Below are 27,431 nucleotides of genomic sequence, written 5' to 3'. Positions count from 1 at the left end.
ATGTGATTGTTGAATCACCATGCTGCACACGGGAAACTAATACAAAATAACAATGAATGGAAACTGTAATTGAAAATATAAATACATACATACATACATACATACATACATACAATGGTCATTTTCGAATATCTATCACTTGTGTTGTTATAGGTAACTTGTGTTACCTTCTCTGCAGCCATTCAAAACACAGGAAGATTGAAATGACCTAAATTCCATGGCTAAGGAGCTGTGTGACCTTGAATAAGACTGTACCTTTGCCTTGCCGTTCTTATCTACAGAACAGAGGGGTCAAATCAGATTATCTCTAGTTCTAAAAATAATTTATGATGTAATGTTATAGGTAATTAGGGTTTCTTCTGTCCACATATTTAACTTCAGACTTGATCAGTGTGCAAAGATCATCCTAAAGGAAGTCAAGAAACCCAGGAATGAATTCCAAGGTCACCTCCAGCTACACGGTCACCGTGGAATAGGGAACTCAAACGGGATGCTACCACTCCTGCTTATCTCTCGGGGTTGTTTCTCCGACTGAACCAGACAAATCATGGGAATGTTTTGTAATCTGTAGAGTCCTAGAGAAAGTAGAAGTACAGTTATTGTATGATGATGTTGGAAACACTATACATTATCACTCCCAAGAAACACCAGGCTGAGTTGTCATTTATCCATAGGGCATGAGACCTGTTACTTTACTTGGGTTATGGTAATGGAATACTCTCATGTGAGAATGGAGACAACCCTTCAGCCTCGATACCTGCAGAGAGGGCCTATCCTTGCCTGTTTACAAGAAAATAATAAGATACACACAAAAAGAAACAACAAGGAAAGGGGGAAGGAGGGAATTCCCAGGCAGAGGAGGAAGAAAGGTGAAGGCAAAGTTAGGAAAATAAAAGGCAAGTCAGAAGAAGTAACAGGGATGGGGGTGAGAGGGGAGTGATCATCAGCTGGGTAGGAACAGGAGCCAGTTAGCCAGGGGCAGCGGTGGACGGGCGAATGAGTGGCAAGTCCAGTGACTTGCCAAGCAAGCACCAGGCGGAGGAGGGTGGGGCTTGGGGAAGGGTAAAGGCAGGGCAAGACTTAAAAGGGAGATGATCCTAGTTGATGCCACCGTTTACCTCCGAAGAGCAGAGGAAGGGGACCCAACGCGGGGGGAAAGGAGTCCAGGCCTCCCACTAAGGCAGTGCGCGAGGAAGCGAGCAGACAGGAGACCAGGACCCCTGGGAGCGCCCGGCCACCCGGCCACCATGTGCGAGCTGTACAGCAAGCAGGACACTCTGGCGCTGAGGAGGAAGCACATCGGGTAAGGCCTCCCGGGCCCGGAGGAACGGCGCAGAGAGGGAGAAATAACAAGTGCGGGGGATTGGAGCTGAAGCACCGCAGGCAGCGGCCGAGGCAGGAACGGCGCCCCAAGCTTTCCCACCGCGGCTGCCAGCAGAGTGCAATCTGCCGCGCACAGCGCTGGCCTACCCGCGCCGCCGTCAGCACTCACACCCGCTCCTGCAGAGCAGCCCACCGCAACTGCGCACGCGCGCTCCTTGCTGCGGGGGCAACTTTCAGCCTGCTCCAGGGCGGTTCGGGTTCTAGTCCTGGAGGACTGAGGCTGCGGGCAGCTTGGGAAAATTGCCCCGTGAGGGTTAAAGGCCCCAGCAATCATTTACTGCAGGGGTGGGCGCTGAGAGAAGGAAAGGTTCTTCCCCTGAGCTCCCACCAACTCTAAAGGTTTTCAAAACTAGGAGCTCAGGAATATGTTTGGTGCTGGTTATAAAAACAAATTCTGACATCTTTCGTTTAAAGTGAACTTTTTCTCATTGCGTGTTTGGTTCAGAGGTAAAGAGTTAAACCAGCCAGTAGAAAAAACGTTGAAACCACCGTCCTAAGGGTTAAGATGGTACTTACCCACACTGGTGTCTCCCAAGCCATGCCCCTTACTTAAAGTTTAAAGTGCAGTGTTGTCTCCAGTCTACGTTTTTGTCGGTGCTGAAAACGACTTGGTAATATACTGGTGAGCAAACGGGACTGAACTTGGTCAGACCTGGGCCCTCATGCTAGTAGGGTGTCACATTACCTGTGTGACCTCTGACAAATGCATTTCCTTTCCTGTGAAAATAGGCATAACAACTCTGCTTCACAGGAAGGAAGGAGCAAATGAGATTAATAAGTGTGATTTCTTTAAGTAAAAATGAGCGATGATTGTGGCCATTCCGGCCCCCTTGTCCCTATAAAGTCAAGGGTCTGCAGTATTTACATGTAATTAGCAAGCGCTATGGAGGGCACGTGAGCGAGGCCTGGGGCACCCAAGAGAGAAAAGAATCAGGATCCCCTTGGACAAGTGCTGGACGGTTTGTCATCCTGAGGCTCCAGAAAGCAACCGCGGGAGGTTCCTAACGATTTAGAAGGCTGCTTAGAGCTCTCTCAGCCCTGCTGTATGGTCAGAATAGATTCCTCATTACCCATCTCCCCTTTCCCTTTTTCTAAGCACCACTCCTTCTGTTAGTTTTCAATCCTACATAGTTAGGATCCAGTGAAAACCTAGTGATTTCTGACGCGAGCAGAACAAATTCTGTGAAAGGAGGAAGGTAGCCATGGACTCACTGGAAGAAGAATTTTACCCTAGGTCAGGGGCATGGTGGAAAGTACATTATAACAAGGTAAGGTGAAGTCTGCACTTTTCAGCCCGTGTCTATAACAAAGGTTTCTTTGGATTTTAACTCTTAGGTATGAACTAACAGCTGAGTAGGAACCAATAAGAAAGTCACATTAAATATTAGTTTCACTTTCACTGATGATGATTAATCTTAGGCAGTTTTAAATTTCAGACAACCTAGTCACAATAATGAAAATACTTTCTAAACAGTTGTATATCAGTTTAATGTATTAGTATCTAGTAATCCCTCTAAACTTCCCCTAATGCTTGTGGCATCTTTTTGTGTGTGTGTATTCCAAATCACCAAAATAAAAATAACATACTCGGTTTTCGTTTCTAAATGTCCGTAGAGCCAAGATCAGAAACCTCATCTATGTTGCTAATATTTACACTGCAGACATTCATTTAAATCACCAAACATATAGATGACTTTATTATGCTCAAAAGAGTGGATTAAAGGGTTAGAATGATTGGGTTTTTTATTTAAGAATGGAAAAATCCAGGACTTCATGTAGAGATGGAGATGTAGGTGAACACTCTTTGTCTCCCCACACAACTATAGCAAAAAATACAACTAGGCTACAAAATAAATTTCACCCAGAATTGTCAGATAATCGAGCTGTGTGGAATCCAACAAGCAGGGATTTAAAGAATCCACATTTACCCAGATGGGTAGGAGGGGCAGAGCTGGGAATGGGCGGGGTGGTCCCACATCCACGTGTGGTGGATAAAATATGGGAAGGGTTACCTTGGGAGAGACAGATCCCAGCCCCAGTCCAGACCGCCGAGGCCAGGGTCCCAGCATTAGGAAGATAAGACCCCATAAGTTCTGACTGTAAAAAACAGTGGGGGTTGGGGCAACAGGAGAAACTGTCCTCTTAAAGGGCCCACAACAGACCTAGGACTCACATAGGCCCACACCTTCTGGGATTCACCACCAGGGCAATAATTGGAAGGGCACCAGTGGCATGTGGGGAGAAAGTGAAGTGGTGGTGGGTAGACAGCTTTCTCCTGGGCAAATTCCAATGCCAGGGGGTGGCATTGCCTCCTAGTGAGCAACCCCCGCCCCTGACATGGAGCAACAGAGCTGTGACAGGTGTTGTCCCCTCCTGGCAATTACCTACTCCCCACCCCATACAACTTAACATGTGTGCTAAGACAAGGAGTCAACAGAGCTCCACCTAATACACAGAAACAAACACAGGGAGGCTGCCAAAATGAGGAGACAAAGAACTATGGCCCAAATGAAAGAACAGAACAAAACTCCAGAAAAAGAACTAAATGAAATGGAGACAGGCAACCTATCAGATGCACAGTTCAAAACACTGGTTATCAGGATGCTCCAGGAACTCATTGGGTACCTCAACAGCATAAAAAAGACCCAGGCACAGATGAAAGTTGCATTATGTGAAATAAAGAAAAATCTACAGGGAACAAACAAGGAATGGATGAACCTGAGAATCAAGTCAATGATTTGGAACAGAAGGAAGAAAAAAGCATTCAATCAGAACAGCAGGAAGAAAATAGAATTGAAAAAAATAGGGATAGCCTTAGGAACTTCTGGGACCTCTTTAAATGTACCAAAATCCAAATCAGCTGATTTCTGAAAAGAACCCCTAGAAAGGGCTAACAAGAAGAATTCAAAGCAATGAAAAATAAGCACCTACAACCTAGATTACTCTACCCAGCAAAGCTGTCGTTTAGAATGGAAGGGCAGATAAAGTGCTTCCCAGACTAGGTAAAACTAAAGAAGTTCATCACCACCAAGCCATTATTATATGAAATGCTAAAGGGAATCATACAAGAAAAAGAAGAAGATCAAAACAATGAACATTAAAATGGCAATAAATTCACAACTATCAATAATTGAAGGCAAATAACTAACTAAGCAGTGAAGCAGAACAGGAACAGAATCATAGATATGGAGATCATTTGGAGGGTTATCAGTTGGGAAGGGAAAGGGGGGAATGGGGCGTAAGTGCAGGGAGTAAGAAGCAAAAATTGGTAGGTCCAAATAGACAGGGGGTGCTAAGAACAGTATAGGAAATGGAATAGCCAAAGAACTTATATGCAGGACCCATGGATATAAACTCGGAGGGAGGGCATTGCTAGAGGAAATAGGGGTTCCGAGTGGAGTGGGGCAAAGGGGAATATAGGGAGAACTATAATAGCATAATCAATAAAATATATATTTTAAAAAAGAAAGGAAAATCCATTGGATACAGGGCAAACACCACTCAAAGACATGGAAAGGATCTCCCATAAAATTTCCTTCATCGTATTTAACGCTAAGTTATTTGTTTTTAGCCTTTATTCCTGTTTGATTCCTTATAAAGTAGAAAGAGAAAGAGAGAAAGCAAGCAACCACTATCTGGGGGTATGGTATAAGGCACTCTACTTTCAAATTTTGGATTTCTTACTGGCTGTATAACCTGAACAAATTTCTTAAATTTTTCTGTGCCCCAGTTCCCTCACCTATGAAAATAAGAATGATAATAACTCCTATTTCATATGATTGTTGGGGGAGTTGGGAAAATTAAGTGAGATATTTCCTGACACATAGTAAGCCTCAAAAAAAAAAAGTTTGCTTTTCTTTCCTGGTAGAACGAAATTTCCCAAAGGAAAATTAGTTATTGCTTCATGTAATTAGATCTGTCAGAGTTGATCCATGTGCTTCTGCATAATGTTGTCAGGTCATGGCAAATTTGATATGACAAAACTAAGAAAGGTGAGCAGTGTCACAAACGGGAGGTTAAGACGAAAGTTTCCAGGCTGATATGAATTTGTTTTCAAATGTGTCGCCCAGGTTGTGTTTTCCCTTTTCTTTATATAATTGCAATTTTCACTTACAGTGACCTCCACCGAGAAGGAAACGCTCTGAGCATCCCTGGTAGACCAGAGTGTTTCCTTTCATTATTTCTAGGCCCTCCTGCAAAGTCTTCTTCGCTGCGGATCCCCTTAAAGTAGTGCGCGCCCAGCGGCAGTACCTGTTTGATGAAAAAGGTGAACAGTACTTGGACTGCATCAACAATGTCGCCCATGGTAACTGTCCTGTCTTGTTGTGCCTAGAGGGGTCCTTTATGGAGCAAGGCAGGCTTAGCCCCATTCATATTTGTGCAGGAATTGCAGAGGCTGCAGTTCCTTTGCTGAGCAAGAGCCGTAGTTCTAGAAGAGAAAAGAAAAGTTGCAGCAAATGTGGGACAGAAAGGAGATCACCTTTAGTTTCCTTGCTTCAGAATCCCCCTCACTTGCCAGGCATTTAGTAATTTATTTTTGTGGCTTTTGTCTCCTAAATTTCAGTGGGACACTGTCACCCAGAAGTGGTCAGAGCTGCCCTGAAGCAGATGGAACTGCTGAACACAAATTCTCGATTCCTCCACGACAACATCGTGGAATATGCCAAGCGCCTTTCCGCGACCCTGCCTGAGAAACTCTCTGTTTGTTACTTTACAAACTCAGGGTATGTTTCTAGGTTTCCCACTCATCCTCTTGCCAGCAATTTCTTTGTTAAGTCTCTCATACATACCTTTTAGTTTGGGGCTGTGGTGGGGCACAGATATCTAAAAAGGTTTCCTGACGTTCTTGTCACTTACTAGGTGACTGTGCACTGGGGACCTGACCAGTCTGGTTCCTGTGCTTTAGTCCATGAGCCTGTTGTAGACAGGGCACCAGACAGCATGTTCCAAAGCTTTTGAGCTCAGCCACTCAACTTTTTACCACCATGGTTTCCCTGGTGAAAGATGGGGAAGGCATCCCCTTAAGTATCCCAAAAAGCTATTGAAGTCTGTGTTCCTGTGAGAAAACCTGACTAGTCAAATAACACTCACCTCTTCCAGCCTCAGAACAAATAGCTAAAGTACCCACAACCTTAGGCAGTTTTTTAAAACATGGATAAGATTTAGCAGGCCAATGGAACTCTACTGAACAAGCTATAACTTTTGTAAGATTTTTGATTGATTTGAACATATTTCCATCACACAAACACAAAGAAGGGAGGAATAAATTGAATAGATTACATTCCAACTTTCAAATCCTATAAACTTAAATGATTGTATATCCAGTCTATGGAATGTTGTGTAAACATTTAAACAGTATTTTCTGAGCCCTGGCCAGTGTGACTCAGTTGGTTGGAGTGTCTGTTGTTCCGTAGATGGAAAGGTCATGGGTTCCATTCCCAGTTGGGGCACATACCCAGGTAAGTTGCAGATTTGCTCCCCAGTCAGAGAGCATTGGAGAAGGCAGCCAATTGGTGTTTCTCTCCCACATCAGTATTTTTCTCTTTCTCTCTCTCTCTCTCTTTCTCTTCCCCAACCCCTCTCTAAAACCAATGGGGAAAAAAATGTCCTCGAGTGAAGATAAAAAAAAAGTATGTTTTGAAAATACATGCCTCAGTGGGCACTAGAAATTCAATGTGGAAGAATGAAAAGAGAGGCTAAGAGTGAGTATTCACACTGCTGCTGCTGAGGCCTCCAGGGTGGCTTAGGATCCAGTCCCAGCCTCCACGAGGCCAGATCGTCCTAAGGTTCTGTCTATTCAAGTGCCATATTTCTTTCCATATTGCTGTGTACACGAAACCTCCTTTAATTGAGCTGGCCTGAATGGATCACAGCTGCTTTGGAAATGATCTAAGGGAAGTTTTTTTTTTGTCAAAGAATAGCTTTACAGAGATGTAATTCACATACCATACAATTCATCCACTTAAAGTATACAGCTCAGTAGGTTTTAGTAAGTGTGCGACCATTACCACAGTCAACTTTAGAACATTTTCCTCACCTCGGAAAGGAATCACGTACCTACATTAGCACTCATTTCCCCTTGCCCCCTCTTGCCAGCTCCTGGCAACCACTGATCAACTCTCTGTGTCTGTGGGTTTGCCTATTACGGATATTTCATGTAATTGAAACCATACAATATGTGTTTTTGTGTGACTGGCCTCTTTTACTTCATGTAATGTTTTCAAGGTGCATCCATGTTGCAGCATGTATAAGCACTTCACTGCTTTTTATTGTGAAATACATTTTCACTGTATGGGAAAAGAAAATACATGTGAAAAGCTCATGAAACAATGTTATATTGGGAGGAAGCCTATATATTCAGCATAAAATCATATTTTAGAATGATATATTTGCATATATGTTTAAAATTAGCTATTAGAAATTCTGTAAATGTTTCATTATATGATTCTGTAATTCACCTTTCTCTTTCAGTGAGATATTTTTAAAGAAAATTTTTAATCTGAAGATCATTCTTTTTCTTTGTAAAGAATTAAGATATTTTGTTATAAAGCATTCTTGCTTTCAATAAATTAAACATTGAAATATTTGCCTTCCGCTGGTAAAGACTCCTATACTGTCAGAGAGGGATTAGCCCCAAAGAACACTGTCTTCGAAGAAGGCTGTCCCCAAAGACTGGAGACGATAGAGCCTGGGATACTATACAGAATACTGTTGAAGTTAAACAGGCTTCAGTCTGAAACCTGGTTCTACCTCTTCCTGGCTGTGAGAACTTTTTCTGGTCACTCACCTTCTCTGAGAGTGTTGCCCCATTCATAAAAAGGAGATGGCAATACCAGCCTGTTCGAATGCTGCTGAGAATAACTACAAGCCAAACACTCTGCATAATGTCTAACAGATAGAAAATATTCCACAAATGATTATTTTCTTCCCCTGTGTCCAAGTAGTAGAGTTGGACTCTATGAACCAGATAGAAAAGTTATGATCTTCATTTTAGAAATAAGAAACAATTAGTGTGTCCATCAACAGAGTTTAGTAGCCAAGTTTACAGGCCCTCGTCCTCCCAGTCCTCCCAGAGAGGTCAGGCTCAAAGCAGGCTTCCTAATGCCCTCAAAGTTCATCACCTACTGATGTGGCTGAACTCCGCTAAAATTTGAAATGAGCGGCATATCCTTCATTTGTATTGTTTGTTTGTTTATATCATCTTTACTGAAGACATCTGGGGACCTTGTATTAGAAGGACGAAGTGAGATTGTTGGATGAGCAAGACTGAAGGTGAAAGAGAGGAGTTCAACCTACTTCTGAATACATTTCTGAATACAGTGTCCCCCACCCCTTATTCTAGATTTCTCTCTCTGCAGTTTTGGTTACTCAGGACCAATTGCAATCAGGAAATTGCCGAAATAAGCAATTTACACTTTCTAAATTGTGGACTACTCCGCGTAGCATGATGAAATCTCCCACCATCTGTCTCTGTCCCACCTGGGGCATAAATCAAGCCTTTGTCCCGTATATCCCCACCCATTAGTCACTTGGTAGGCCTCTCAGCGATCAGACTGACTGGCGGATCACCCAGGGTGTCAGAGTGCTTGTGTTCAAGTAACACTGACTTTACTGACTAATGGCCCCGCAGCACAAAGAGCAGTGGTGCGGACACTTCTGCTATGCCAAAAGGACCTGAAAAGAGCTTCCTCTGAGGGAAAAGGTGGGTGTGGCACAGTAAGATAACTTGACAGAGAGAGAGGTCACATTCACGGAACTTTCTCTACAGTATATTGTTTGTACTTGTTCTATTCGACTGTTAGTGATTGTGGTTAATCTCTTACTGTGCCTAATTTATACATCAGACTATCATAGGAAAAGATGGATATCCACGGTTTCACACATCCATTGGGAGTCTTGGAACTTATGCCCCTCAGATAGAATCTGTCATTAGAATCTTCTTTTTAATGAAAATTTTGCAATATTTCTAAAAGAACTATGTTACATTGTTCCCTCTATGTTATCTTATAGATCTGAAGCCAATGACTTAGCCTTACGCCTGGCTCGGCAGTTCAGGGGCCACCAAGATGTGATCACTCTTGACCAGTAAGTCTTGGACACAAGACTTCTAAGCAAGAAGCTCCTTCAGAGGCAAAATCATCTTGACTCTCTCCACACTAACACCATCAGCACACGTGGAGGAGGGGGGATATGTGGCATGGGGACTTTTACTTGCACTAGGGTACCAAGGCCAGGTTAGGCCTGCAGGATACTTAATTCCTTCCAAGTTCCTGCCAACGGGGGAAGCTCTGTTGGGTGTTGTGGTTATGGCCTCATGGGCTTTGCATGAATCAGGGCTTTACCTAATTTGCTCACATCTGCAGAGTCTGCTTTGCCATATGACAGTCTTTTTTTTTCAATATATTTTATTGAATATGCTATTACATTTGTTCCATTCCCCCCCCTTAGCTCCACTCCATCCTGCACACCCCCTGCCTCCCATATTCCCCCCCTATAGCTCATGTCCATGGGTCATACATATAAGTTATTTGGCTTCTGCATTTCCTGTACTATTCTTACCCTCCCCCTGTCTATTTTCTACCCACCATTTATGCTATTTATTCTCTGTACCTTTTCCCCCTCTCCCCCTCCCACTCCCCTGTTGATAACCCTCCATGTGATCTCCATTTCTGTGGTTCTGTTCCTGTTCTAGTTGTTTGCTTTTGTTTTAGTTTTAGGTGTGGTTGTTAATAACTATGAGTTTGCTGTCATTTTTACTGTTCATATTTTTTATCTTCTTTTTCTTAGATAAGTCCCGTTAACATTTCATATAATAATGGCTTGGTGATGATGAACTCCTTTAACTTGACCTTATCTGAGAAACACTTTACCTGCCCTTCCATTCTAAATGAAAGTTTTGCTGGATAGAGAAATCTTGGGTTTAGGTCCTTGCCTTGACTTGGAATACTCCTTTCCAGCCCCTTGTTGCCTGTAAGGTCTCTTTTGAGAAATCAGCTGACAGTCTTATGGGAACTCCTTTGTAGGTAACTGTCCTTCTCTCTTGCTGCTTCTAAGATTCTCTCCTTATCTTTAATCTTGGGTAATGTAATTATGATGTGCTTTGGTGTGTTCCTCCTTGGGTCCAGCTTCTCTGGGGCTCTCTGAGCTTCCTGGACTTCCTGGAAGTCTATTTCCTTTGCCAGATTAGGGAAGTTCTCCTTCATTATTTGTTCAAATAAGTTTTCAATTTTTTGCTCTTCTTCTTCTCCTTCTGGCACCCTTATGACTCAGATGTTGGAAGGTTTAAAGTTGTCCTGGAGGTTCCTAAGCCTCTCCTCATTTTTTATTTCTTGTTTCTTGTTTGAATTCTTGTTTCTTCATACTTTTCTAGTTGGATGTTTCTTTCTTCTTTCTGCTCCACACCATTGATTTGAGTTCCAGTTTCCTTCCCATCGCTATTGGTTCCTTGTACATTTTCCTTTGTTTCTCCTAACATATCCTTCATTTCTTCGTCTAATTTGTGACCAAATTCAACCAATTCTGTGAGCTACCTGATTACCCATGTTTTGAACTGTGCATCCGATAGGTTGGCTATCTCTTTCTCGCTTAGTTGTATTTTTTCTGGAGCTTTGATCTGTTCTTTCATTTGGGCCTTCTTTTTTTTTTTTTTTTTTTTTTTTTTTGGTCTTGGCGTGCCTGTTATGTAAAGGGGCAGAGCCTTAGGTGTTCCCTGGGGTGGGGTAACGCTCGTCCCTGTGCTGTGACGCTGTATGTGGGGGAGGGGCCGAGAGGGAGCAATGGTGCCTGCTCCACTCTCTGCCGGATTTTAGTCACTCCCTCCACTACCCACAATCAAATTGAGCCCCTCTGGTGCTGATTCCCAGGTGGATGGGTTTGTGTATGTTCTAGGACCCTGTGGGTCTCTCCCATGAACTCTCCTGTGAGGCTGGGAGTTTCTCCTGCTGCTGGCTCACCCTCCATGGGTGTTTTCACTCAGTGGTTTGAGGCTTTATTTCCCCATGCTGGAATTCTGGGTTGCATGATCTGTCACCCAGTCCACCAGCTGCTGCCTTACCAGCCAGCTGCAGCTTTGCCCACCCCGCTCTACAGTCTGCCACCATGCTAGGTCCACCAGCTGCGGCCTTGCCCAGAGTCGCCAGGCCGCCAGGCTGCCCCTCTCCTCCCCTCCTACCAGTCTGGGGGAATGTTTCTTCTTTATCTCCTTGGTTGTCGGACTTCCATACAGTTCGATTTTCTGTCAGTTCTGGTTGGTTTTTGTTCTTAAATTGTTGAACTTCTTTTGGTTATGCAAGGAGGCACAGTGTGTCTACCTATGCCTCCATCTTGTCTGGAAGTCCCCATATGACATAGCCTTAAATTGGAGGATTAGAACATGGCCATCTTGTGGGCAGGTGGCTACCACAGTTGATTTTTTGGTTCTTTTTTTCCCCCATTCTTCCCACTTACAGACAATCATTCTAATGTGTCTCTTGCATATCTTTCATTTTTTTATGTATATTATTTTATGTGCATCTGTTTTAATTTTTAAAAAATTGCTGTAGACCTACTTCCATTTCTGACTTTTTTCCCTCAGCACAGTTTCAAGATTCTATGGTGATGGGTGTACATCTATTGCTCTAATTCAGTGCTGTCACATAGAAATATAATTTGAGCCACGTGGGGAATTTACAATTTCCTAGTAGCCATCATATCCCAAATATCATTTCAACATGTAATCCTTATGAAAGATACTGAGTGTTTTCTCTCTCTCACTCTCTTCTTTTTGTGTGTTATCTTTAAAATCCAATGGGTTTCTTACACTTACAGCACATGTCCCTTCACAATTGCTGCATTCCAAGCACCAAAGAGCTACACATGAGCAGTGGCTGCCATAGAGAGCAGCTCGGCAGGAACTGTTGCATATTGGTCCCACCAGTGATAGATGCCTTTACGCCCAGTTACCACCAATAGCGCTGCCATGAGCATCCTTGTACACATGCCCTCACGGACCTTTCTGAGAGTTGCTTAGGGCTAAACACCCAGAAACAGGGTTGCTAGGGGTTCTGTGATCATTGCCACTTTGACTAACCACTGCCAGATCCACCTCCAGAATGGTTACAGCACTTACTATACACTGCATGAAATTTCCATTTTCCATGTCCTTTCCAAAACCTAATATTGTCTTGTTTTCTAATTTTTTTTCTCATTTTTGCCAGTCTGGCAGGTATGAAATGATACCAATGTTGTTTTAATTTGCAATTTTCTAATTATCAGTTTGAGTATCTCTTCTTATACTTATTTTCCATTTGGGATTTTTCTTCTGAAAATTACTGTTCATATTCTTTGCCCATTTTTAAAACTGGGATTCCACTCTTTTCTTGTTGGTTTGCAGTTGTTTATATAATCTAGATCAGAGGATTTCAACCTTCAGAGGACTGTGGTTTAGAATTAACTGAGGAAAGATTTTTTAATAACAATGGCAGGCCCCATGCCAGACCCATGAAAGACAATCTCTACAGGTGGATCCTAGGAGATAGTATATATTGTAAATTTTCCCAACTGTTCCTGATGTACAGGCAGAATCGAAAACCATCATTTGGGGAATTAATCTCTTAAGTGTGAGACATTTCAAATATGGTTTTCCTATGTATTACACGTCTTTTAACTTTGTCATTGGTATTTTTCAACAGAAATCTTTAATGTTGATCAAATTAAATAGATAAAATTTTCATCTTATAGTTTATATTTTCTAAGATTTGTTAATATCTCTTCCCCAACCTCTAGATTGCAAAGATATTTTCTGTTTATTCTACCTATATAATTATTCCTCACATTGAATGCAGCTGTGGAGTCCCCTGATTTACCATTTATATATGGATAACTCTCTGAGGTTACCTGTCCTAGTCATCTCTCTGGTCTTTCTCCAGTGCCACACTAATTGTATTACTCTGGCTCTGTAACATGGTTTAACCTATGATTTTAAAAAAGTGCTCCCTCTTTGCTGTATGTAGTCATACATACAGAATCTTTTACAGTTTCTTTTCCAGATCTCTCAATGATATCTCTGGGCAAGAAAAGAAAGGGCATTCCAGAGCCACCTGTATTTTACTTGAAAGGAACTTCATAGCCACTCAATCACTTACCAATCTTAGTTCTTGAAGAGACTTGCTGGTCCTTACCAACGTGTATTTGCCTGATTTATGCAACTGGACATCCTTTAGAAACCACCCAAAACAGAAACACAGCCCACTCTATGACCGAAAGTTATTTTTAAAATTCACAAGAATGTAACTATCAAAGACACTTTTCATGAAGCTATAGAAAATACTCCTTTTTACATTTAGACAATCTAAGTTAGCAGATATAATTTAAAGAAATTAAGTTCTTTCTGGTTAAAAAGAAAATCTTTGTGAGGATACATATTTGGATTTCCTTGTGTTTTATTTCCTGAATAAGAACTGGACAAATTAAACGGCCAATCCTGTCATGGAAAATTCGATCCCATGCTGTTAAATCTGGTGCCAGTACTGATTCTCCTCGGATGATATGCAATACTATTTTGTATTGGCTAGAAAAACATCCTTCTTTGAGCAATTTTGTTCACTGACTTTTTTCTTTTCAGTGCTTACCATGGTCACCTGTCATCTTTAATTGAGATCAGTCCATATAAATATGGACAGGGCACAGATGTCAAGAAAGAATTTGTGCATGTGGTAAGTGTTTCAGGATCCAAGAATCAGAATGGTAGTACTGGAAGCATGCCTGGTGATAATCCAGTGAATCTTTTCATAGAAATGAAACCATGAAAAAGAAACTAAGATCTAGAGCAGTATGTGACTTGCTAAAGTCACAAAGCTAGTTAATGCAGGATGTGGTTCAAAATCCATCGATGAGTAACACAACGAGCAAATGAGTATAGTGGCAGTGATCGCTGTTATTCACAGCTGTTTGCTTTTCTTGCCCCTTGGTCTTTAATTACTTTTTCTATCAATGATGTCAGCTTGAAACTCAAAGTTGAATTAAGTGTGTATGATTGTCTTCAAATTGCTCTATGCTAAATTATTATATAGACTGATTAAGTAAAATAAACCAAATAAACCAATTAAGTTGTTGAAACAGTAAAAGGGATTTTGTTTAAGTAAGGATCGATAGGCTTCTTAAGAAAATCTTCAATACCTTCTTCCAAATTTTACAATCTGGAATCAGTAGTGTTAAGGCACTCGAGTTTTCTGAATAATTATAACTTGCTATCAAATTGGTAAATGTTAGTTTATTTTCAATCTAGAATAGTTAATACAGTTCCCACTCATTGACATTTTCAGGTGACATAGTCACGCTTGTTAATGTGAACTCAGTCCCTCTGTGAACATAGGGATGCAGTCCTGACTTACAAGGGTCTAGGAGCATTGGCTCCGGTTCACAGTGAAAAGATTTCAGGTACTCACGGAATTCAGAAATGTTATGGAAGAAGAACAAAAGAACCTAGAGCCACTTAAATCCACGTGATCCCCTTTCTAATACACTTTTGTGGGAAAATGTCAAATTTTAAAGGCTTATTTTTCCAAGAAGCAAATCATAAGAGACTCTATTACTTGATCTTTAAGGCACCAACTCCAGATACTTACAGAGGAAAATACAGAGAAGACCATGCAGACCCAGCCAGCGCTTATGCAGATGAGGTGAAGAAAATTATTGAAGAAGCTCATAAAAGTGGAAGGAAGGTTTGTACTGACATTTTTTGAAACATTTTAACATCTTTTATATCATTGTGATACATTGGAGAGATGGAAAAGAACTCGATCTCATTTCCCTTCCTGTTCTTCTCTGGCTTCATTTTCACTTGGTTCATATTTCAAAAAGTGTGTTATTATAGTCATGCCTCTAAGACTGTCTATTTTTATTTATCCTGGAAGAGCAATCACTGCGCCCAGTCCAAAACTGATGGCCTAACTCTGACCTTCCCAGTGGGATGCAGACTGGCCCACAGGGGCAGAGCAGAGAGGACTAGGGAAGGCAATAGACCAGGGACGGATTCTTCTAATGCAGGGCAGCACAAGGGGCTAACACATGGTGCCAAGAAGGGAAGAGGCAGGGAGGCCCTGAAGCATCAGGACCAGTGCAGACTCCAGGACCCACAAGGGCGCCTTGGCACTTCTCTTGAACTGGTTTGACTTTCCTGAAGCCACAGAACTTGGGTTTGTCATGTCATGTCAGAAAAAGTTTCTTCCAATCTGGACCTGGACCTCAGAGACAGAACCAAAATCCTGCGGAATAGGAAAAACACTTTGTTTTCTGAGTCTTCACCCTACTGTCTTCAGCTTAACGTTAACTCTCAGCCCATTTGAGGGGTACTAATGTGGCGTTTTAATGCCTTTTGACACATGCTTTGCCTTTCGACATGTTTAGGCATCAACATGGCAAAAACAAAAAAATTAATGGCGATAAAAATAAAGGCTTTGCCTTTTCCCATTCAAATGTGTTAGTTTTATTGACTGAAGAGTCATTTTCATTTCTGTTTCTTCTTTTTCTTTCCAACCCATTCAATTTTCATATCTTCCCATGTTATACCTAAGCAGGTGCACCTGAGCTTAATACACTTTTTCTCCTCAAATGTAGCCTTTACCTGTTTACTGAACAGTGAGCACTGCTTCCAGGAAAAACATTTCGCATTGCCAAGATCATATGGCCTTTTTGCTGCAAAAGGGATTCAGATGACATTTTGAGCACATTAGCATTCCATAGTTATGAAATAGGTGCTGTGGTGTTAACAATGCTGAAAGCAATGAGCAAACATTAAATTGGAAGCTTTGGTGTATTGGATGTGCTTGGAAAGTCATAGAATTGTAGAGAATATTTCTTTTGTGTCCAGCAACCTCATTTTACAGCTGATAAATGAAATAGTTCAAAGGAAGGGACTTTAAATTAGTACAGTTACAGAGGTAGGCTAGACTAGAACCTTCGTTCTCTTGACTTTATATCTGAGCTCAGTGTTATCTATTTTCTACTCCTTTCTTATCCTCTAGAACACTTCCTGTGTAGTTCCTATTGGGAATTGCCTAGTTCTGCTGAGGTAAGCCTGGCTCAGGGCAAGAATGAGAAAGGTAGCATGTGTGTGTGGCCTCAAGTCACCCTCCCTTCTTGTTAGTGCAAATTCCAGGTTCAGGCTGCCCTAGTCCATCCAGCTGAGAAATAAGCTCCATAGTAATGTATTAGAACCTGGGTGATTTTTTAGATCTTCATATACAGCCTGATCAAAACATCAGTCTTATTCAGTTGGTCCTATTGAAAACCCTGCATTTAAATTAATTGTAACGAAAGGGAAAACACCCTCATCTCCATTTGTCACGGTAGTTTCACTGATACTCTAGGATTTCAGAAACTAATGCTTCAGATCACTTGCTTTTTCATCATAGACATCTTTTCTTTTCAATTAAATGGCCTATTTGCCACTTGGCACAGGTCGATTCTTAGACATTTTTTAAAAAACTGCTGTGTAAGAAGTCCTCTCTTTTAGGTAGTATGAGGGGGACCTAATGGACTTTGACCCCATCTTCTCTCGTATAGATTGCTGCCTTTATCGCTGAATCCATGCAGAGTTGTGGCGGACAAATAATCCCTCCAGCAGGCTACTTCCAGAAAGTGGCAGAGTATGTACTTGACCTGGGCACCCTGGATCAAACTGAGGCACCGTGACAATTCTGTAGGGCCGTATTGGTTGATAAAATATTGAAGAACTTCCAAACTAGCTGTTAAATGGCCACTTCAGAGTGCCTGCCACCCCAGCACTCCCAGAATTCCTCCACCTTCTCAAGACCCAGCAAATAAAGAGCTTACACATGGTGTAGCAGGGGCCCTCCAGGACTCTGCCCCAGCCCCTGGCCTCACATCCTGTCTGACTGGCCGGTGCCCAACCCTTACCAGTTAGTAAAACCTTGAAGATTAACCCCACTAAACACTGCTTCTTGTTCACTTCTTTCTCTTTCCACCTAAGACATGCCAGAGAGCTTATTTTAACACAAGCCCCAACAATATACAGTAGATCTAATCTGGAAATTATGTGGTTATGTTTTGAAGTCAGTGACAACGCAGATGTCATGGGGGTTTTGAGCACTGAAATATTTTTAACAAAGACTCCAGGCTTCAAATTAACACCATTTTTTCTGAAGTTCTCAAAACTCTTATGTCGTTGTGGGTGGGTGTGGGCACTCCCGGGGACCTGAAGGCATTAGACTGTCCTTCCGTTTTTCAGATATGTACACAGAGCAGGAGGTGTGTTTATAGCTGATGAAGTTCAGGTTGGTTTTGGACGAGTTGGGAAACATTTCTGGAGCTTCCAAATGCATGGCGAAGACTTTGTTCCAGACATCGTCACGATGGGTAAACCAATGGGCAATGGCCACCCAGTGGCATGCGTGGTAACAACCAAAGAAATTGCAGAAGCCTTCAGCAGCTCTGGGATGGAGTATTTCAATACGGTATATCTGGGTCTCTGACTTTGATGCTCAGGGGAGAAAAGAATGCTTGCTTCTACACTTCTTGCCTACATAATGAAGATTAAAGCTCATTATTGCCTGCTAACCACTGCAGACCCCTCGCCAAACTTTGATGTAACCACGCTTCATTCTATCTGACACAGTTCCCCTTGTATTTTTCCTTCTGTGTCTCTCCCGCTTCTCAATTGTTCCTATTAATTATTCCACTGACAGGTGGCTGCCCTGCTAAATTCTAGAATGATATTTCATTAACAGATATTATTTCTTTGTTATGTATCATATTCGAATTTCCAAAACATCTCTGTTTCGATGATTCAGTACTCTAAATGTGATATGGCTGACTTAAGAGATACTGAATGTTTATCTTTGGGAAATTTCATTTCCTTGGTTTTACCCCCCAAGAGTGTTAAGTTTTAAGCTGGGAAAAAATTATTGCAGTTTGTACAGTATGTACAATAGCAATTGATATTTGTTATAGTTACAAGTAAGATTCAAATCTAAGACATAAATTATTTGGAAGAAACCCAGATCTCCCCCCGACCCCCCTCTGAACCACACTCTGAAATCCTTAATTCCCAACACACTGTCTCTTTTTTGTTTGGATGAGCCAATGAAGTTCCTGAAGGTCTTTCATACTACTTATGCAGCATGGAGAATATAATTTGGAATGAATTTTCTTTTAATCCTCAATAAATAGAATCATGCTCTGTTTTCATCTATGAAATTAATATCATAAGAGAAAGTTTTATTGAAATTGCTTGCTTATGTTTGACAAATTTCTCACCGATGAAGCAATGCCACTAATTTAATTATGTTTCCTCATTTATCCTTGTTCTGAAGTATGGAGGAAACCCAGTATCTTCTGCTGTTGGTTTGGCCGTCCTGGATGTGATTGAAAATGAAGGCCTTCAAGGAAATGCCACCAGAGTGGGCAGCTACCTTATTGAGTTACTGAATGAACAGAAGGCTAAGCACCCTTTGATAGGAGATATCAGGTGTGTTTATGATGACATTGTTACGCAGTATTCATCCTTCCAAATGAAAACAACTTGTATTTTACCTGACACATTTAAAGCAAAGTGCAGAAAATGAAATCTAGAAAACACTGAAAATACAAAAAGCAGAACTTGTTCTTAGTCGAGAACCCAGATATCATCACTACTGTTAACTTTTGAGTGTGTATCCTTTACAAGCTTTTTAAAGACAAAGCTGGGATAGTTTCAGCACCAAAAAAATGAAAAGAAGGACTTTGAAGTAACTTTAAATTATTTATTAAAAATTCTTTAAAATGATACCTGGGAAATCTTGACATTTTACACATATATACCATTTATCATCATCAATGTCCTGAGAAACCAACTAGTGTGAAGAGGTTGTTTTAAGCCTTTTGCTTGTTCAGTTGAGTGGGGGGAGAAAAAAACTGGATGTCGAAAACTGACTTGTTTCAAAAACTAGAAAGAGCTATGGACACTTGGATTGGTATCTTGGATTAGTGAGAATCAATTCCAATTACTCTTAGAGGGAGTCACGTTCAGCCTCACATTCAGCTGACGTTTAGGGACCTTGTTAATTTTCAGTGACGATGCAGCGTTCAGTGAAGTGTGTCAAGTTTCTTTCCTCACCTCCCACAGGGGAATTGGCCTTTTCATCGGAATTGACTTAGTGAAGGACCGTCAGAGGAGGACCCCCGCCACAGCCGAGGCTCAGCACGTTATCTACAAGTAAATGCACTTCCACCGTGTTTGGTGTCTGGGTGCTAGGGTGCCCACCCTCATGAAGGCTTCTTTTGCTTCCTCCCATCTCTCCAAATGGGAAAGTTTAAGACACGTGCATTTTTTAAATGTGGGCTTCTTGTGTGTGGAATACGAAACTGTTCTGTGTTCACATTATTCTTAAAGGATCTTACTTATCATTTGCATACGTTCTCATGTATTTCCTTCATGCTCCTTAGGATGAAAGAAAAGGGAGTGCTTCTCAGCGCGGATGGGCCTCATAGAAATGTACTTAAAATAAAACCACCTATGTGTTTCACTGAAGAAGACGCCAAGTTTTTGGTGGACCAACTCGATGGGATTCTAGCAGGTCTGTCCACAGATTTTTAAGATGCCTCCTTGCCCCCCACACCCCCTGCTCTCCACCACCAACCCTGGCTTGCTCATACACAGCTGTGGGTCTTTTCATTCGTGACGGAAGTGAAGGAGGGCAGAAATGAATGTTAACTTTGTATTTAGAACTAGGAGAAGAGAGCTGAAACATAACAACTACGTTATGGACTCTTAGTTAAATCCACATTTTCCGTTTGCACTCACAGAACTCCAAGCCTAAGCTTTTACTGAAATAGCACGCAGTTTTATTTTTATCACTTATTTTCACTCTTTAAAAACTGCATGCCCACATTGTAGCATGCACCACAAAGTCTGCAGTGTATAGTATTCCAACACTGTGCTGTGAAATTAAGTGAAATATTATCCATAGAAATTATAGTCTACAAGCTAACAATTATTTATTATATGCGGAATCATTTGATTTTGTGTATTTTACCTATTACAATTTAATTTTTGAGCGGTTTTGTTTGTCTATTCAGAATTATACCCTGTGATAGGAACTTTTCTTTACCTATATTATAAAATTAGGTTAATTCATTTTTTTGTCGTGAGCATAAATCAATATTAGAAAGTAAACTACCGTGTAAAACCGTTTTGAGAAACATAAAGTGCTGTCAAATCTTAGAATTTTTGTTGTTGCTTGGGGGCTATAGAAAAAGGGGGTGATGGACCCTCCCCCCTCAGTTTGACATTGCCTGAGTCCTCATTCTGTCCTCAAGAAGTCTCCTAATCTTGCCTGCCTTACTTCCCCTGCCTGAATTAAGCCTGAAACAATGACAGAAGGCGGTGCAGCCCTGTGCTGGAAAGGGTGGATTCCCCAGGGCGATCTGGCCTAAGAAAGAATACATAAAATCCTGTGAAACCTGCTTTGCTAAGAATGCCCTTAATTTCCTGATAAGTCTCCAGGCATAAAATGAGTTTGTTTCCTAAAGTTTTATGGCCATTGAGCTACCTGATCCTAACTCAGAATAAGCCCTCATAGTTCTTTGAATGTTATCTATTGTTTGATCATTACTGTCTGACAATGATTGATGAGCCTTACCTGTATTCCTGTGCCAATTGAACCCAATAAAAGCCCATTGAGTAACAGGCTCAAGGCCCTCTCCTCTGAGAGACGGGCTACCTTTCCTCCCCAAGCAGATCAAATCTTGGTAGACTTGTTCTCATCCTCGATGGCCAGTAGGACTCTGCTGGACAAAGCTCCCCCACACCTGTGCATCACAAAGTGTAAGTATCAGTGGTGGGCTTCTTGAGTTTTCATGTGGTGGTTCAGGATGGCTACAGGTTCCAGGAAGAGCTAGGATGAGCCTAGAGTGTTGGGATCCAACCACCCTGCCTGGTTACAGAAACAGTAACCCCTTATGGCTAAGGCTGAGTAAAAAGACCTTGGGACCATAAGCCACTTAGGAGACAAAGCTCATCTTCCCTGGCAGGGGCATAGCTTCTGCCCCCTTTCACTTCACCCTGCTTGGCTCTGGGCAGTTGCTGGTTAGCAATTGATGGGTAAGATTCCTCAAAGGAGAGACGACCTCAGACAGGCATGGTCATGAAGGGGCCCTCAGGGAAGGACTTGAGGGGCTATAGAAAAAGGGGTAATGGACCCTCACCCTTCTGCTTTGACATAGCCTGAGTTCTCATTCTGTCTGTAAGAAGTCTCCTGATCTCTTGACTGCCTTACTTCCCCTCCCTGACTTAAGCCTGAAAAAATGCTGGAGGTGGGTGCAGCCCTGTGCTGGAAAGGGCAGGTTCCCCAGGGCAATCAGGCATAAGAAAGAATGCATAAAATCCTATGAAACCTACTTTGCTAATACCCTCAATTTAAATGATAAGGGTCCAAGCATGAAATGAGTTTGTTCACCAAAGTTTTATAGCCCTTTAACTATCTGCCCCTGACTCAGAATAAGCCCTGAGAGTTCGTTGAATGTTATCTATTATTTGATCATTTCTTCCTGACACTGATTGATGAGCTTCACCTAGACGCCCTATATTCCTATGCAAATTAAACCCAATAAAAGCCCAATGAGGAACACGTTCCTGGCCCCTCTCCTTTCAGATATTGGCCACCTTTTCTCCCGGAGTAGATCATGTCTTGGTAGACTTATTCACATCCGTGGCAGCCTAGGGGGCCCTCCCCCACACACACTAGAGTATTTAAAATACAAGCTTATTCCACAACCACCACTTCTCCCTCAAGAAGCCCCTCGCTCTTGTGCCCCACCACACATAAACACAAGTCTGGAAGACCTCTGGGGACTTAGTTTTGGGGAGAAATTCAGGATGGAGGGAGGAGAGGAATAGGTATATATGACCTTAATGTGTCATTCATTGGTATATAGCAGGGACAGGTGCCCACATATTGTGTGTAGTCAAATGGTCCTTTAAAGTGGTTTTGGATGCTCATGGATGCGAGGACCTGTGAGGGTCCTCCTGATGTGAATAGTTATATGCACATGCTGACATCAGTCAGTGAGGACTCTTGGGGGAAGTTAAGACATGTGATCTGCACTCTCATGCAAGGTCTGGCAGGCACAATGGGGACCCTCTTTGCATATCATGTGTCATGTCAGCAAAGCATCACACCCAGCATTTGTCCCAGATGGCGCGAGACTTTCGGAAAAGTCAAGTCTCCGGGACAGGTAGGGTGCTCAGGGCAGAACAGGGTAACAGGAAATAGGAACTAGTCTAATTACCCTATTCTGTCTTGAGCATTGCCCAGTGGTGGGAGCAAGAAACTTTCCTCTACCCTCAAAGTTCTACTGGCTGGTCTAATAGTCAAACAGGCATGAGACGGATTAGCCAGAGAAAATAACTGAGCTAAACACATACACACGTGCGGGAATCCCACAGACACAAGGGAAGCAGAGACCCACATGCAGGAGAGGTGCAGAGATGGAAAGGGAACATGGGTATACAGGCTGGGGAAAAAGTAGGTTTACAGTTCTAAGTATGGAAAATTACACAATAATTAATGAGTAATAATACAAGAATAAACTCTGTGTTTCACATAGCCACAACTGTAAACCTACTTTTGTCCCACCCTGTCTAAGACCTCTTGCTATAGGGAAGAGGAAAGGTGAGTTGGGGGCTTCCGAGGCCACCCCACGATGAAAAGAAGAGCAGCAGACTTTAGTAAATGAAGTTTGCCCGGCCTTGTAGGTGGGCACAAAGCGTTATTGCTAATAGTCTCTTATCACAAAGGCCCCTAATTCAAATTCTTCGAGTCAGTTGAAGGTTGGGGACAGAAGTTTCTCCTGAGCCTGCAGCTAAAGTTGCCTTCAGCGCATGCCCCAGAGTCACGTCATGGGCGACTCGTTCTGAGCCGCACAATAGTCATCTGGGGAATCTGTGTCGTTGGAACATACAGTTCACTCACCTCTGCACGTTCCTCACTGACCAGAAAATCAAAAACTGCCACTCAGACTCTTCTCATCGGACTGTTGAGTGGAATACTTATTGTCCCAAGCTCATGCGGGCCAAGCCATTTCATTTCAGTCATGCGCAATGAAGGTTTGTTTGGCCAAGCCCAGAGAGTTGAGAAATCTGTGACCTTCAGGCCTGAGCAAATGCGACAGGGTGAGCCAATCAATAGTGTCAGAAGCAAAACTGAGCAACCGTCAGCTTCTGGGGAGAAAGGGAACTCCCCAGTGTCCATTCCTACCAAGCAGCATATGATGGAGAGGTTCGTGCGAAAATGTACCTCAGATTATGGTTTTGACAAAGTATTTTATAGGGTGACCTGTTGATGATTTTTGCCCATCTTCATTTTGGTGCTATTGTGTGTCTGTTCTTTATTTAAAGGCATCCTTGATACTTAGTTAAAATTGTATACTCTGCACTGTGAAATCAGTTAAACAATGGGGAAATGATCTTTTATGCAAGAGTAAAATGCTTTCCCAGAAATTAGATAATGAGTCAAGTATCTCACTGAAAAAAAAAGGAAAAAATGTAGGTTGGCAGTCACCACACAAGTAGAGAGAACAGTTTCAAGAGCCATATAGTTCATAAGAACTTTTATCTTCAAAACAAGGTATTATTGAGGGAGAGGGGGTATAAGGAGACTAAATGGTAATGGAAAAAATACAATAAAAATAAATAAGTAAAATAATAGGCCTTATTAAAAATAAATAAAACATTTTATTTGGCAAATAAAAAACCAAGGTTATTAAGTCTTAATGTGTTTCCCCTTTCAGTCAGTCAGTCAGTCAACAAATATCTATCAGTCTACCATGTGCCAAGTGTTTGGTACATCGATGAACAAGACAGAGAAAGACCAAACAAAGATGGATTAAGACAGAGGAACAGGGTAGAATTTCTTTTTAATTAATTGAGAACTATTGAGACGGAGTAGTCAAGAATGACCTCTCTGAGGCTGGCTGGGACATTTAAACTGAAACTGAAGCAAGTGTGAAGTCCTTGAGGTGACTCAGGATGAGGAGGGCGGTGCAGTGCTGTGCAGGCTGGGTTGGTGGGCCGGGGCCCAAAATGAGCTGGAGAAGAAAACTGGAGGCCACTGATGGGTTTTATGGATGGAAAGGACTTGAGCAAGCTGCACAGAGTGGAAAGGGGAAGCAAGGAAATGATTTATAGTGTGCGTAAGACTCAGGTGAGAGGCAGAAGGCTTCCACCGGGTGGTAGCAGATAGGGTAGCAGTAGATGGAGTTCAGATGTGTTTTGAAGTGGGGTGCACTGAGCTTTTAAACAGTCTGACATGGGGATGGAGTTGAGGAAAAGAGAGGAATTATCCAGGACTCTTAGGTTTCTGACAGGATCATTTCCCTTAGTTTATTTTCCTCAAGGCTCCTACCACAGTTAAAGCAACTTAAGCCATTATCTTCTTTGTTTATTTATTTGTTTGTTTACTTTTTTTATTCTGTCCATCTACAATAATGCCATCCAATAGAAAACTAATGCAAACCACATATGTAAATTTTAAATTTGCTAGTAGCCACAAAAAAGAGGTAAAATTAATTTTAATGATATGTTTTACTTAATCCAAAACATCCAAAACATTATTATGGCCCTGGCCAGGTGACTCGGTTGGTTAGAGCATCATCCTGTACACCAAAAGGTTGTGGGTTCAGTCGCCAGCTGGGTCACATACAGGAGGCAACTGACCGACGTTTCTCTCTCACATCAATCTCTCTGTCTCTCTCCCTCTCTCTCTCTCAAAGCAATAAAAACATACCCTTGGGTGAATATGAAAAATATTCATATAATGAATATTGATAACTTTGACAAGTTATCAATATAAAAATGAGTAAAAGATCTCTTAAAAGTTTTTCTGTACTAAGTCTTCAATGCGCAGTGTGTATTTTACTCTGGCAGCACAGCTCCATTCAGACTAGCACATTTCACGTCCTTGACAATCACCATGGCTAGTGGCTATGTACTGGACAGTGCAGATCTGGAGTGGGAACCCCAAGGGAGGTCTGTTCAGTCTTGCTCCCTGTTTTTCCCTAGTAACTGAAACATGCAGTGAGCCTTCAGTTTTCAGTGAGTGAATAAATGCCTGGTGATGGAGGGCTTATTGGAGGCAATAGCTTTGGGGGTTCGGATCAAAGTTTCCATTTGGACTCAGTCAGTCTGACATGTTTATGAGGCCTCTGTATGGAGATGTGAAGAAAGGAAGTGGATGGGAGAGTCTGGGTGGGACCGAGAAGAAAAATCTGGGTGGAGATATAAATTTGGCACCTTGATGGGCTAAATCCAACTACATCATTGTGAATCGCCCTGGGAAAGAGTACAGAGAAAAGAAAGGGTCAGACTCCTACCTTCAGAGATACCAACACTTTTGTGCTTAGTGAGAGAAGAGGAAAATCAGGAAAAGTGTGGGGCTGTCAAGTTATCAAGACAAAATGTTCCAAGGAAAAAGGAATGCTCAGTTCTGCCAAGAGGTCAGTTGGAAAAACAGTAAAATAAAAGGACCAAGAAGACAGAAGCATTGAGATCAAGATAATCCTAACACATTCCACAATCTCTTTTAAACCCTACTGGTAATGCTTTGAGTCAGAGAGAGACTCTTTTCATTTGGGTCTGAGTGTATGTGTTTAAATACAAAGAAATTTGACCTCCAAAGGTCAAAAAGATAGTTTCTGAAGAACCAGGTCTAGAACCCAAGACTCATAGTCCAGCATTACATAGAGAACATATTACAAAGCACAGCAAATAACAAGGGACCGTGGGAGGTTAATGGAGGGAGCGTGACTATCTGTGACTTCACCAGGTCTAGGTGGCTTGAAAGCACATGTGCATTTGACAACATCTTTTAGGCATGGAACTCCTCGTTTGTAACACCTACAGTTTTTAGCATGCTGCTCCTCCTAGGACTTCCATTTCTCAACCTTAGACAATGCAATTCTACTACTCCTGTGGTGGGTTAACGTGAACTAACAACTTTATTCCAGAAAAAGATCATCTGAGTGGATAAAAACGTTGTGGGGCATAAAAAAGTATATCCCAATACAATGGAATATCACCTGGCCATACAAAAGAATGCAATCTTACCATTTGCAACAGCATGGACAGACCTGGAGGGCATTATGGTAAGTGAAATAAATCAGTCAAAGTCAAATACCATATGACTTCATTTATGTGTGAAATCTAAAGAACAAGATAAACAAACAAAATGGAAACAGTCTCATACACAGACAACAAACTGGTGGTTGCCAGATGAGAGGGGGCTGCAAGGAACGGATGAAAAAGGTGAAAGGATGAACAAGTGCAAAATGGTAGTTAGAACGTGGCCACAGGGATGTAAAGTACAGCAAAGGAAATACAGCCAATAATACTGTGATAGCGACGCAGGGTCCCAGATGGGCACTAGAAATAGCTGGGGGGGGACACTTGGTAAAGTATGTGATTGTTGAATCACCATGCTGCACACGGGAAACTAATACAAAATAACAATGAATGGAAACTGTAATTGAAAATATAAATACATACATACATACATACATACATACATACAATGGTCATTTTCGAATATCTATCACTTGTGTTGTTATAGGTAACTTGTGTTACCTTCTCTGCAGCCATTCAAAACACAGGAAGATTGAAATGACCTAAATTCCATGGCTAAGGAGCTGTGTGACCTTGAATAAGACTGTACCTTTGCCTTGCCGTTCTTATCTACAGAACAGAGGGGTCAAATCAGATTATCTCTAGTTCTAAAAATAATTTATGATGTAATGTTATAGGTAATTAGGGTTTCTTCTGTCCACATATTTAACTTCAGACTTGATCAGTGTGCAAAGATCATCCTAAAGGAAGTCAAGAAACCCAGGAATGAATTCCAAGGTCACCGCCAGATACACGGTCACCGTGGAATAGGGAACTCAAACGGGATGCTACCACTCCTGCTTATCTCTCGGGGTTGTTTCTCCGACTGAACCAGACAAATCATGGGAATGTTTTGTAATCTGTAGAGTCCTAGAGAAAGTAGAAGTACAGTTATTGTATGATGATGTTGGAA

At 41.9% G+C, this 27,431-nt stretch overlaps 1 protein-coding gene across 2 annotated transcripts; it reads left to right on the top strand.

Annotated features, from left to right (window-relative positions):
* The first annotated feature begins 1,060 nt into the window (after nt 1-1,060).
* Nucleotides 1,061-26,402, top strand: LOC128780741 (ethanolamine-phosphate phospho-lyase-like). 2 transcript variants are annotated; one of them, XM_053923383.2, is made up of 12 exons: nt 1,061-1,303; nt 5,571-5,689; nt 5,948-6,107; nt 9,394-9,468; nt 13,985-14,075; nt 14,967-15,083; nt 16,927-17,009; nt 17,612-17,837; nt 18,696-18,850; nt 19,487-19,576; nt 19,807-19,937; nt 26,365-26,402. In XM_053923383.2, the coding sequence occupies exons 1-12, from the start codon at nt 1,092-1,094 to the stop codon at nt 26,385-26,387; spliced, it is 1,482 nt and encodes a 493-aa protein (XP_053779358.1). In that variant the 5' UTR covers nt 1,061-1,091; the 3' UTR covers nt 26,388-26,402. The 2 variants fall into 2 exon arrangements, with proteins under 2 accessions (XP_053779358.1, XP_053779359.1); XM_053923384.2 differs by lacking the exon at nt 9,394-9,468.
* Nucleotides 26,403-27,431: the final 1,029 nt, after the last annotated feature.

Source organism: Desmodus rotundus, chromosome 4, assembly GCF_022682495.2.
Source record: "Desmodus rotundus isolate HL8 chromosome 4, HLdesRot8A.1, whole genome shotgun sequence".
NCBI lineage: Eukaryota > Metazoa > Chordata > Mammalia > Chiroptera > Phyllostomidae > Desmodus > Desmodus rotundus.
This window is presented reverse-complemented; position numbering and strand designations above follow the sequence as displayed.

Excerpts from the sequence above, each read along its gene's own strand:
- LOC128780741 (XM_053923383.2), top strand. The coding sequence starts at position 1,092 with ATGATCCTAGTTGATGCCACCGTTTACCTCCGAAGAGCAGAGGAAGGG. Across the intron at positions 14,076-14,966 it reads AGAAAGAATTTGTGCATGTG|GCACCAACTCCAGATACTTA; the intron begins GTAAGTGTTTCA and ends TTGATCTTTAAG. Across the intron at positions 17,010-17,611 it reads TACTTCCAGAAAGTGGCAGA|ATATGTACACAGAGCAGGAG; the intron begins GTATGTACTTGA and ends TCCGTTTTTCAG.